The sequence below is a fragment of the Aulonocara sp. 'chitande type north' Nkhata Bay genome, linkage group LG23, assembly GCF_057382095.1.
Source record: "Aulonocara sp. 'chitande type north' Nkhata Bay isolate Kocher_YH1m ecotype deep benthic linkage group LG23, A_spYH_male_GT1.1, whole genome shotgun sequence".
Lineage (NCBI taxonomy): Eukaryota > Metazoa > Chordata > Actinopteri > Cichliformes > Cichlidae > Aulonocara > Aulonocara sp. 'chitande type north' Nkhata Bay.
Window position 1 is genome coordinate 49930494 of NC_141365.1, and position 14096 is coordinate 49944589.

The 14096-nt window shown below is 42.7% G+C and overlaps 1 protein-coding gene across 5 annotated transcripts in view; it reads left to right on the top strand.

Moving 5' to 3' along the window:
- Positions 1-8260: 8260 nt before the first annotated feature.
- LOC147302924 (protein NLRC3-like) overlaps positions 8261-14096 on the top strand; it is a 74949-nt gene continuing 69113 nt past the window's right edge. For 2 of the 5 annotated variants that reach the window (XM_086284387.1, XM_086284388.1), the window contains exons 1-2: positions 8261-8361; positions 8690-8821. In XM_086284387.1, the coding sequence (XP_086140513.1) occupies positions 8261-8361; positions 8690-8821 (233 nt within the window). The remainder of the gene's footprint in view (positions 8362-8689; positions 8822-14096) is intronic. The other 3 variants (XM_086284390.1, XM_086284389.1, XM_086284392.1) reach the window with 3 other exon arrangements.

The window sequence follows — 14096 nt, forward strand, 5'->3', positions numbered from 1 at the left end:
GTGACTGCGTCCTTTACTGTCAATCATACTTATCTCAGCATCTCCTCGCCGCTTTGCAGCTCCTCTGCTCCGCCTTCCGTCAGCCAACTCTACACAATGAGCCTCGGGTCGAAATGTGTCATCAAAAGTCTTAAAACTCTCGATCTTCGTAAAGATATGTGACGTCACTCCCGTATCCACCAGTAGCTGGTTATTCAGCATCTCTTGGCCGCCGTCCGGGACCCTCTGGGGTTCGGAGCCCGTCCTGAACGCGTAGTCCTTCTCCACAACCCCTCTCGCTTCATCCCGTCTTAGCTTCCTTCTACAGATCGCATCTTTGTGTGTACTACTCCGGCAAAAACTGCACCATACTCTGGATCAGCACGTTCTTGCAGTGTGTCCCTTTAGTCCACATTTAAAACACACAATCTCATTATTCTTTGATCTTCGGTCATCTGCTCGCCATGAAGTAGAATCCTGGTCTAATTGCACTTTTGTCCTCATTACGTTGTCATCAGTTACAGCCGCACGCATTCTCTCGGTTTCTTCATAACTTCTGAGTTTTACTTTAAACTCTGAGAATGTGATTTTTGCTTCGCTCTGTGTAACGTGCACAATCAGGGGTTTAAACGTCTCTGGTAGACCTCTCATTATCATTGCGATCAGAAGTCCATCAGTTAATGACTCACCCGCATTTTTTAACGCTGTGATAATTGCTTCTGCTCGGATAATATAGTCCGTCACACTTTCATTCTTTTCATTTGTGAGAGAAGTAAGTTCGGTGTACAGACTTATGATCCTTGGCTTGCCCACTCCTGCATAATGACCTCTCAAAATTTTTAGGGCTTTCCGTCCGTCATCAACTGCATCTCTCATAACTAACGATAAACTTTTGTCATCCAGAAATTGTATCAACTCTGCATATGCTTCTGCATTTTTGTCATCATCTTCACCATCGGCTTCTTCATCACCCTCAGCCTTTAAGATGACATCTTTCAAACCTTGTAGTCTGAGATGACCAAGGAACTTCGTTTCCCATATCTCATATTTCCTTTCATCTCTATCAAACTGCAAACGGGAATATCGACTGCCCGACTCTGCCGTGCGTCTGCTCATGATGCACAAAAACGCTTACTCACTCAATCGTGCCAAACTTTTAACACCTGCCGGTAACCTGCGGCTTTCCAGGAAACGCTGCCCTTCCTTTGGCAGTTACAGGATCTCTAGGATCTCTTTCCTGCTGCTCTGGGCCCATAACCTGTTAGCAGAGCTGCTCTGGGCAGCGTTATGGCACGATAATCTTAAGGGAGAATAAAAAGTCGACACACATATCTCATTCCTGACGGAGGACTCTACCACTACACTTCTCCAGTGCATTCACAGAGTCGTTGCATGGTAAGACCTGGATGGGAAGTGGGCGGAGCCTTTTACCGTCATTTTATTACGGCGCAAAGTACAAACACCTGTGGACACACAATCCAACAGATACGCCATCTGTTCTTATCGGACAACCCTGTTGAGATTGTGGATTCATAGAGTCAGCACCTTATCATCTACATCATTCATAGTCAGGAGGTCAAGTCCATCCCTCTTAAAGTGACCTCCTCCATTACACCCTGCCTACAATTAAACACATTCACTTACCGAAAATCAGGGGCATCTGCTGTGGCAAATGGGTGCAAACCTTTTACCACAAACTTAGTCACTGCTTCGTCTATCCTGGCCTGAAAGGACACCGGTAGACTGCAGCAACAACTGCCAGCACCTGAGCCAGCCAGACTCTGTCTGTCTCTCTCATCATGGTCACCTAAATGCACAGTAATAGCAGGTTTTGTAATAAGGCAGATCGCGCTAACATAATATGCACTGTTAGTTGATTATTTACCTGCCGCATTAACGGGAGAGGACGTGCAAACGTTACTGCTGCTGCTGGGTTGAGATTCACGAGATTCATTTAAGGTCATCGCGTCTTTTGTGAGCAAATGCTTTTGCATATTCGTAGTGTTTCCTCCCTTAAATGAAATATCCACTTTGCAAGTATTGCAAGTTCCCCTGTTGTCATCCGTTCTCGTAAAGTATAATCAAACTTTTGAGCGTTTGAGCCGCTTAGGCGCCGTGTTTCCTGCCAGGTAAATGATGCTCCGCAATGTGGTGACGTCATTCGGGGCGACTGGAATTGATAAGGGAATCGTTTGCAAAAATGGCAAACAGTTCCAAGGAATTGAAACAGTGGGAACCGGTTCTCCACAAGAACCGGTTTTCGATACCCATCCCTAGTCACAGACAAACAAAAACTCCAGCTGGGAGATAGAAAACGCTGTCTGGGTCTTGCTGGATGTTGCTGGTCAGAGTCCCACATTAGCAGAGTGCTTCTTGGTCCCACTGACTCATGTGGACAGCGACTGTGGAGAACTGTTCTGGAAAACAGAAAAAGACAATTAAAATAACAAAAAGCCAAACAGGATTTCCACAAAGACTCTCTTGGAATCAGCAATCAAAAAAAATCACTGGTTCATATTTCAATCAAATATGAACAGGTTCCTTAACTGTATGCAGTTCAGATCTGATTTAATTTAATTTCCTTCACACAGCACATTCGTCCAGGCTGACAGGTAAACATAGAATTAATCTCAGGTAACATGACTCATAGTAGAGATTCAGTAAGAAAGATTGCAGGCTCTAATATTATTACCACACAATCCAAGGACACACCGACAGCTCAGATTTGTAGAACTATTTAAACAAATGTCTTCTGAATATTCAATTCATGTTCACAGTGGGAGGGGGGGTGTAGAATATTTCTAACATTTTGAGTTATTTTCCAGTGTTAGAAAATCAGCACTGCTCAGTGTTAGCCATTTCTCCAGGCTGGAGAAATTGATCAGGAGGGCTAGCTCTGTGGTCGGCATGAAGCTGGACACTCTGGTGACAGTGGCAGAGAAAAGGACATTAAAGAAACTGATGGACATTATGGACAATGCCAGGCATCCTCTGCACACGGCCATAAACAACCAGAAGAGTCTGTTCAGTGACAGGTTGCTTCTCCCCAAGACAAGAACTTAAAAACTCCTTTGTCCCACACGCCATCAGACTGTTTAACTCCTCTCTGGAGGGGAGAGGGAGGGGAAACAGGAGGACAAAGGAGGGGGGAACAACTAAGCTGTAGTGCCTCTTCACCTCACTGTACAATACCTTGTGCAATACTTTTTGTAAATAGTCAACAGTGCAATAGACTCAAGACTTGAAATGTGCAATTCACTTGTATTTTTATTTTTTATTCCTATTTATTCTATTTATCCCCTTTGTATATTTTATTTATATTTGTTTCTGTATTTATATATGTGTGTGTGTGTGTGTGTGTGTGTGTGTGTGTGTGTGTGTGTGTGTGTGTGTGTGCGTGTGTATATATATATTTATATATATATATATATATAACAATTCTGTAACTGTAACTTCGGTCGTTGCTGTGCTTTTTTTGGAAATCGAATTTCCCAGAGGAACCCACCCGAGGGATTAATAAAGTTCTATCTTATCTTATCTCTTATCTTGTTAATCTTCAAAACTGACTAGGTTACTTTTAAACATATAACACTGTCAAAAGTGTTAATTTAACACTCAACAGTGTTGTATTTAACACTCAGAGGTGTGGACCCATATAGACACTCTCCAGTGTTAATTTAACACTGGAGATTTTGCTGTGCACACTCGAGAGTCAGGCAGCTTAAATGTGTTTGTCTTCATCTGTAGTTACGTTTCATTGGCTGGAAATGTGCTAACTGGAATCCTTCATGAGTCCAGATGAACAAAAACAAGTGTTTACTGCTCCACGCTGCACGAATCTGAATCAAAATCACTCAGACGCGCCCACGTAGGCATTCCACTAAAACCATGTGACCACCTTCACCTTTAAACCTGTCGTGAATATAATTTTAGACTCTTCACTTTATTTTGAAAGAACAGATTTGCAGGAAGTGCGGCTGCTGCAGAAACTCTTCACTTTTCACTGGCTTTAATCTTGAAGGTTTCTCCAGATGTGGAACTTTCATGCTAAACATTCAACATCTGACGACCGTCTCCGTGTAAAACACTGACAAACTCAAACTTTATACGGTAACTGACAGATTTATTCCTCCATTTTCAGGCATTTCACAATGAACTTGGATTAGTTTGATGATTTTATTCACGTCGGTGAATAAAACCAGCCAAGAGGCTGATTCCTGCAGAGGAGGAGGCAGAGTGGAGGAATCTGCAGGTTCTGTCTCTAACACACAACCAGAGCTTCAATCATAACGAGCACATAATAAAACCATGATCCCCCCTGATCGACTCTTTTAGCCTGTTTCCTCTGGATCGAACAGGATCTAACAAACCCCAGCTTCTGCTGGGACACTGGTCATCATGGGAGGAAAAAGATGGCTGCCATGTTGCTGTTTCCTTTCTTACACCAGGGTTATATTTCCTGTATCTGTGGGTCTGAGTTTTTAATCAGAGGATGAACTTAAAGCTTTCAGTCTGCTCTACAACCCACCACCTATCCACACGTCTGCTAAGTGGACTGGAAATCAGTAAAACTTCTACCAGACTTTAGAAAATATTGCATTAAGATGAGCAGACAGATTTTAATCTCAGCATCATGCACACAGATTTTTCAGGACACTGGAAGAGTTCCTGCCGTGGATTTAGATGTTAGTGTTGTGTGGATGATCCCATTCTGTCATCTTTGTGTTACTAACACTGATGCTTTTACACTTTAGGACCCTCGAGACCTCTGCTGCTCAGCCGTCCTGATCGCTGCCTCCACTTTAACCAGAGGCTGTAACCTCTGATCATTTCACCTGCACCGGCAGTAAAACTCTTCTCCAGAACCAAACGTGCCATAAACCCATCACAGCTTCATCATCAGCTCAGTCTCAGCAACATGCAGACGACCGAGCAGCAGAAACTCTGCAGGGAACGTCTGAAGTCTGTTCTTCAGTTTTCCCAGCTCACTGTTTATTGAACATGAGACAGAAAAATAACTTCACCTTTAATGTGAAACTTCTATCACCTGTGACATGTTTGCAGGAAGTTTACATGCTGTGATTTAGTGTCACAGCCATAAATATCACACAAGGTAAAAACTACAAGTCCCAGCATCCTCTGTGTTTAGGGAGGAGCAGTGAAACAATGTACATTTCAAATTCCTTTAATTTTAAATATGTTTATATTGTCTATCCTGTAAAATAGTCAGATGTCTATTCATATTAATGTACAGAATTCACCTGCTTGCTGCTACTACTGTACATTCACCCAATATATATATATATAATGTTCTTCCTCTACCCCCCCAATTTTTGCACATGTTGAGGAGCGTGTCAGGCTACATTTCACTGTGTGTTATACTTATATAACTATGCATGTGGCAAATAAAGAACCTTGAACCTTGAACCTTGAAAGTGAAAGTGTTGATCCTCCGTTCAGAGCAGCAGGAGGAGGAAGGTGGAGCTGAGGCAGGTGAGTGTTAACATGAATATGTTTCTTCTTATGACATAAAATAATTCCACACTGTTCGTGTCTGTGGGTGAAACGTGAGGCCGGTCGGCTCCTCTGAGCGCTGGTTTCCTGTAAGTAGAGAGGAAGTGAGTTTAGCTGAGAGAGCAGGAGGAGAGTGAGAGCTGTGCTGAGGCAGGTGAGTGTTAACACCGCTCTGACATTACTGTGTCTCTGTGGCGGGAACAACAGGCTCCGTCAGTGGAGGCAAAAATAATCAGACTTTGGTTTTTCAAAGGAAACTACTTTATGTTGGGAGAAGCCGCGCGCTCATTGGATAACGACTTGTCAATCTCAAGTTATTAGCCAATGAGCGTGCCGGTTCACAGTAAGACCCGCCCTTATCACGACGTGTTTTTAAAACTAAAATGGCGACAGAAACTCTGTGAGTGTAGTTCACTTTATGAAAGTGCGACGTTTGAGCCACTTCCTGTTCTCAGTCCCGGCGTCCTGATCACCGAGGTTTCTGTTGCTCTGATATCTGATATCGATTATATCGGTAAACAGGCTGTAGGCAGAAACATCAGGTCTGATCTGAAAATCCCTTCAGAAACAAACTTTAAGAGTTTTATGTCCGTGAGGCCACACGCTGATTGGATAACCACCTGTCAGTCTCAGGGTATTAGCCAATGAGCGCGCAGATTCACAGTAAGATCTTATCACGTCATTCTTTTAAACTAAAACATTAACAGTAAAACTGTAACGTGTCCTGTGATCTATAAACACTCTGTGATGAATAATCTGAAGTCATTTTGAGCCTGACAGTAGTTTCCTGTCACAGAGCAGAAGCTGCAGGCAGTTTTTGGCACCTTTATATTTAATTTATTCCAAAATAAATCAATAAAGGTAGAAAAGAACTCTCAGTGACATTAAAAATCTACTTTTAAACACAGATGTGACCAAGTGCAACAAATATAAGATGAGATGTTTACAGATATTTGAAGTATTGATCATATGTAGAACACAGAGCAGGGGCCCGTTCTTCGTACGTCGCTTACTACATCCAAGATCAAATGACACATCCAAGACCAAACCATCGCGCTAACCGTGAGCTCGCTAATCCGGTTCCCCGAACACACCTGCTGTTGACGATTAGTACAGCTGGACGCAGTAATGTGACATCACTGGGTGTCGTAAAAGGGGCTACGCATCGATAGTAGAAACATTGATCGGCAACCCGCTGATTGGTCGGCGAAAATGTCGAAGGGGCGCGCTCGGTATTTTCCGGCAGCAGAGCAAGAACTCTTGATTGAGGGATTTCAGGAGTTTCAGAGTTTAATTAAAACGCAAGGGAACACTGCAAAGGCTGCAAAAGCAAGGAGAGAGGGCTGGCAGGAAGTTGCTGACTAATCAAACTCGTAAGTAATTTAATAATAACAATAATAATGGAGTGGATTGATATAGCGCTTTTCAAGGCACCCAAAGCGCATGACAATACCACTATTCAGTCACTTTATTATTTATTTATAGATTTATTATATTACACTATATTATCCAATATTATATTACATTATATTATATTGTTATATTATATCCCCTTACACATTAGAGCCACAACAGGACCCACTAGAACATGTGAACAGGTAAAAGTGAAATATAAGAATATTCTACAGAATGGTAATATTTATCACTTATATTGCTTTTCGTCTCTTGGAAAGAGACCCTGGAATAATCTGTTTGTTTATAACAGCAACCAAGAAAAGAGCAGAGCAACAAAAGACAGGTGGTGGTCCTGCACCCCCTCATCAACAAGTTGGTTAAGTAAATAATATCCTCACGGGAAAATCGATATCTCTCTATGAGCACACTGTCGCGCTGAGCTAAAGGATCCTGTCTATCCCGCAATATACGCTGAATTCTGAGGACTCTCCTTATCAATCTTGCACCTTCCGCAATGGGTGGCTCGGGTATACGGACAGGATATGACTGCGACAGACTTCCCAAATCCACCTTCGCTTTTATAGCCGTGGTCTCTCATCTTGATTACACGAAGTAATTTACAATTGCTACTCTGAAATATGAATTACATCTGTAATAATCACATACATGTAATAGAATGTTAATAGTACATTTCCCTTTTTTAGGAAATGACCTGTGTGAAATCAATAAATGGATCAGGTGCTGCATTGTCTTTAGTTACATTGATGTTATTTATTTATGGTGAAACAGTGGTGGAATATCGCTGTTGCTTTCGTATGAATGACGCGGGCATACCTGCGTGGCCGCGATCTAATCCTGTTTACATAAAGTAAACCTGCTCCCGAGCAGGTTTACGCTTACGGCTCTGTTGCTATGACAGCAAGTCCCGGATGAGCTTCGGGGAACCGAACGATCCAAGATCACGCGAAATCGTCAACAATCTAATCCAGCTAACTCACTTAGCGCGGTACGAAGAACGGGCCCCAGGTCCAATAACAGAGTCATCCTGCTCACAAACAGCAGTTTGGTTTCATGAGCTCACTTCCTGCAGTGATCCTCAGCTTCTCTCCAAAGGAGCCGTAACATGTGGGCTCCTCACCATGATGATGATCCCAAACACACTGAGTTCCTTCATCCACCTGATCATGTACTTATTAAATAATGTGATGGTTTTGGTGTTTTTTAAAGACTTTGAGCCTCTAAAATAACTGGTTTGGACTTTAGGGCCAAAGCTCCAACATTAGAAAGCCGTCAGTGTGATGCTTCCAGTACAACAGCACCTCTGAGTGTGTGTGTTTACCTCTCAGACTAACTCCACCCTGACATCAAGAAGATGGAGGAAGAGGACGGAGCAGCATCCAGCTGTGTGTCTGTGAGGAGTGACGGAGTTACACAAACACCTCCACCTTACAGTCATGGACCTGCAGCAACAATGTAAGAACACTACTAACTTTATTAGTCATTTCAACATAACCATGACAGAATCATTGATCTGTGATTGGTTCAAACTGTTTGATCTGAGTTTGATTTTTATTGACTTGTTTTCTTGCTAAGATCTGAACTCTGTAAGTTTAAGTGAAGTCAGTGCAGCAGAATCAGAGAGAAGAGCTGAGAACAAACTGAGTTCATTCAGAGACAGAAAAACTGGCTGATGATTGGCTGACCTGTCAGCGTTATGAGGCAGACACAATATCACAGAGGGATCAGCTGATCATATGGCTGTCAGAGAGAACTGATCACTTATTGATGTTTGTGTTTGCAGAGGTCAGAGGTCACAGTCTCCAGTATCCAGCTGTGTGTCTGTGAGGAGTGACTGGTCCAGAGAAAAACCTCCAGCCTTCAGTAATGAACCTGCAGCAACAATGTTCTTCAATCATGGAGCTCAGCTGACCATGTAAGAGAGCTGCTGACTCAGAGTTCAAAGGTTGTTTCTATAAATGTTCTACCAGTGACATCATAACTTAACCTAACACTGGTCTGTGTATGAAGTATCATTTAGTGGCAGTTGTTAAAGTTGTATAATGATGATGCTAGTTTGGGGTGTATTTTCCTGCTGATGCAAATGCATCTACTTTGCCCTTTGTCTGGTGCTTTGGACAAAGACGTCCAATGAAACTCAGAACAACACAGTTTGCACCACCAGCAGGCAGAGGAAGTGGCTGACATCCAGAAATCCTACCAGTGGCTGAACAAAGCTGGACTGAAAGACAGCACAGAGGCACTAATCATGGCAGCACAGGAACAAGCTCCGAGCACAAGACCCATAGAGCCCGGGGTCTACATGGCTCTTTTTGGGGGGGTTGTGTTGTATTAATAGTGACTTTGTTTCTTTGGACCTGACCAAAATCTTTTGTTTTTCAGTTCAGTTGCAACATTGACTAACACTAATGCAGGGGTCGGCAACCTGCGGCTCTTTAGTCCTTACAGTGCGGCTCCTCGTGGTTTGGGAAAATAAATTAGAAGTATTTAGCTGAAGTGTATTTTATTTATGTTCTTTTTTAACTTGTAGTTCTAAATTGGAAGATTATTGTGATATTGAAATATAAAAATAAAATTATATTTTTTATTTTTTCATCGCTCAAATAAGCGTCACACTCGTGGAAGCCGATGTACCCGCCGAAACGCCGTGCATTTATCGAGACTTTCAGCCCCAGGTAGGCCAGTTATGGATCTTCGGATCCACATTTTGTCAGCAGCTGTTCTCCACCGTGAACTACGTTAAAAACAAACACCGCTCACGCCTCACAGACGACAGCTTACAGTCCTGTAAAGATGAAAGTGACTTCGTACAGCCCCGACCTGCAGACGCTGTGCGCAGAGGTTCAGGAGCAGAAGTCCCGTTGTAAACATATCACGGCAGACCCGACGATGTTTGCATGAACACGCTTTTCAGCTTCTCTTTATTGACCACTTTTCACACACGGTTGCTGTACGCACACAGCCGGCTGTAGCTTTGCAGCTCACAGCCCGACACACACCAACACAACAGCACAGACGTTAAGGCGGCGAGGCGTGATTGCGGGTGCCGCTCAGGTGCGTCCGCCTCCCCTGCAGCGGCGCTGCAGACCACGCCCCGCCACACACATTAACCAGGTAAAATACATATTTAGGCAGAATTTTGCAAATATCTATTTTTCATCTTTCAGCAGCATAGAGCTTTATTCCAATTATTTTTTAAAAGTCAGCTCAAGGCTCCAAAAGCCCAAAGGAGATATAAGGGTGGCGGCTCACAGCAGCTTTTGTTTGCTACATCATTTTAGTTCAGCTGGGTGTCTTTCCTTTGGTTATATTTCTGTAAGAGTTCAAATGTGCTCATTACATAAATAACATGTAATTTTCTCTGTAGCACTTCATGGATTTCATAAGCAACGCACCTAACGGTGTGTTCACACCGAACGTGATGGACGCGAACAAAACGCCCCAAACGTCCCTAATTTGACGCGTGCACATTCGCGCCTCAACGCGTGTCCAAGAAAAATCCATCGCGCGTCAAAATATGATATTTTGAGGCGCGTGAACCGGAGATGTGGGAGGAAGTTGTGCCAGACCGGTATCCTTGTCAGCTGTCGAGCTAGCGTTTGAAGAGAGAGTCTCCCTTCTCTATTTACTGTGGAGAGCAGAGCAGCGACGTTAAGGACGTCCTCGCCGTACCTGGGTCCATCAGGTCCTCCAGAGGCGTGAGCAGTTTGGTGAGTTTCACCACTTGCTCCAGGAGCTGCGCCTGGATGACGGCCGCTTTCAGCGATATCTTTCCCTCGCCCAGTTTGAGGACCTGCTGTCCCGCATTGTTCCCAGCATCGCCCGCCTAGACACCAACTACAGGTGCTCAATCCCACCTGCAGAGCGCCTGTCCATCTGCCTGAGGTTAGTAAAAGTGTTTAATACGGTAGTCCTTTATTGATACCTGTGCTAATATATGCTAAACCATCCATTTATACACTGCTAACATGGATGTGCTATGCTATCAATGAATGCCGTCTGTGTTTACTGAACGCAAACTGTGGTATGGAGACGACTATTTATAATATTTCTAGTGATACTCGAAATGTCTCATCAAGTCCCGATTTAATTCAATTTATGCTGTTATCAGTGTTAGCAATGATAGCATGGCTGTGGTGTCATGTATGCTCTCGGTGTTTGCTGATTTCAAACTGGTATTAGGACCACTGTGGGTTAATCTTTGTAGTGATACTCACTCCTTTTTATTTAGACCTGGTTTAATTCTGGTATAGATGAATATTTGTATATAATCCCTGCAGTTGTCAGACTCTATAACAGGGGTCACCAGCCTTTCTTTAAACTGAGAGTTAGATAAAACTGAACAGTTTGATTCATCTTTAGTTATATGGTTCTATCTAGCATATTCTATCTTGATATGCTGTCTTATCACAGGTTAATTTGTCAAAAATATTAACAATGATTTAAGCAAGGAAAGGGCTACATGTCAACATACAACTCTTTATTTCTATTAATGTCTTACTTCATTCCTACCTGATTGACATGTTTAGGAATTATGAGTGATTGGCTCACTGTAGTTGTGAAAGTTGCTACCAATCAAATTATGATATGTTGAAGTTAAAACAAAACACAACTGTTTTAGATATGATCTAATATACATTTTGTAATTATCCTTATAATTACAAAATGTTTTATGTAAGATTTAAGTTTTGTGATTTAAATCTGACATCACAAAAGTATTTTGGAATTTGAATAATGTATTTTGTAACTGCAGTACACATAATACTATTATTGAACAATTCTGTCCAGGTTTCTTGTCACTGGGGACTCCTTCACGACCAAGCGTTCAGTTACAGAGTCGGTGTGTCCACGGTGTGCCAGATCACCCCCCAGGCAGCGACGTCCATCTGGGACTGTCTAGTGGACGACTTCATGGCTGTGCCTTCACCTGGAGACTGGCGGTCCATCACAGAGGGATTCCAGGAGCGCTGGAACTTTCCTCTGTGCTGTGCAGCTCTGGATGGGAAGCACGTCCAGACAAATAGGAGACACACACATTGATATACACTAAATATTCATTTCATTTCTTTTTTGTGGTGCCCAAATTTATGCACCTGCTTGATTTTGTTTAAACAATTATTGCACACTTTCTGTAAATCCAGTAAACTTCTTTTCACTTCTCAAATATCACTGTGTGTGTCTCCTGTATGATATTTAACTGACATTTTTTATTGTAACAACCAACGATTTATACAGGAAAATAATGGCTATTAACAAGGTTGCCCAAACTTCTGCATCCCACTGTATCAGTATATTTTGTCATTAGTATAATATGAAATAAATTCTACATGTGTCAAGTCGTGTGCCAACATTTGCTGTGTAGTAGAACTGAGACATTAGTTATTATAAAAATTTATTTGAAATAATATTAAAATTCTCAAACAGAAAAACATTAAACATAAATATATAAAATATAAGAATTTACAGAGAGACAGGAATAAAAAGGACCAGCTGCTCTCCAGAGCAGGAACAAGGCTGAGGAGGAAATGCTCCATTGGAGACTGGTGTGGCCTCTTCAGGGACTCCAGGATGGCCAGCTCCACCGCCGATGGACCGTCCTGGGACCCGTCCCTCATCTGCCTCGGAGCTGTCCTCCCCTGTGGGCCTGTAAAATAGCACAAAACACAGAAATGAGAAGGCTGCTACTAGATTTTAATTTCAACATTGAAAAAAACAAAAACAGGATATAATCAGATTGGTTGTAGATATTTAGTAAAGGTGATCACAAGGCAATCCCACCGACTAAAAAGCTATCAGTGCTTGCTGTACATACCTGTGGGTGCAGCAATATAATAATCAGAGAAAGTATATACAGTGGTCCCTCATTTATTGCAGCAGGGGTTCTCAGAATAACTAGCCCCTGGTCACGCACTTTATACACTGTTTTCCCCACACACATGAACATTGGTCACAGTTCTCACAATTGATTCTCAAAGTGCAAACCTTTGTAGATTGCAAAACGTAAAAGTATTATTATGCCGCGGTTTGTCTTCATCTGCCTGCCACTTTCGTGCGCCTTTTTCCCTCGCGGTGCAGGTGTTTATTTCCGAATGAGGGTCACAGTTATGGGCATTTTTGTGCTGTTTTTTCTATTGGACGTGATGGTTATCAAAACCAAACATGATAAATTTGGCAAGCGCAGGAGACACGACACGGAGCAGATTTGTCAATCAGGCTGCAGAATGCAATGCTGTACAGTGCAAAAAAAAGAAAAGAAAAAGAAAATCAGCGAAAAAGTGAAGCAGTGACGGATGAACAGCGGGACCACTGTGTGCTGTTTATTAATAAACAATAAAATATATTCCTAAATGACAACATGCATAAAAGCAGAACGGTATTTGTACGTCAGTGGGAAAATAGCGGTGGCTTGCTAGCTTTTGTGCGGCTTCCCCTCTTTCAAAAGAGAAATGAATGAACTTACCAGGTTGCCCGATCTCTTCACATATCTTCCTCCAAGCTCGGTCCTTTATATTCCTGTCTCGGTACAGAAAGCAGCTGGTGTCGTACAGCTCTGGGTTGTTTGCTACGGCATTGATTAGCCTTCCCATACGGAAAATAAATAGTAAAAACTTATATGTGATTACTCATATAAGGCTTACATGATTTACTCATGAAAGTGGCCACTTTCGCATTACTTTCATACATTGTTTTAGTAAGTATCAGAAACATACAAGTTTCATTATATAATTTTTCAAGGGATCTTATATCTGTTTTCACACTTATATGCTTTTCATACAAGTTTGGTAAATGGTAAATGGCCTGTATTTGTATAGCGCTTTTCTAGTCCCTAAGGACCCCAAAGCGCTTTACACAACCTGTCATCCACCCATTCACACACACATTCACACACTGGTGATGGCAGCTACATTGTAGCCACAGCCACCCTGGGGCGCACTGACAGAGGCGAGGCTGCCGGACACTGGCGCCACCGGGCCCTCTGACCACCACCAGTAGGCAACGGGTGAAGTGTCTTGCCCAAGGACACAACGACCAAGACTGTCCAAGCCGGGGCTCGAACCAGCAACCTTCCGATTACAAGGCGAACTCCCAACTCTTGAGCCACGATCGCCCCATAGCCACGATCGCCCCAAGTTTCACACAAGACAGATACAAACTTTATAAGATTTATATATATCTTTTCCATATGGGTT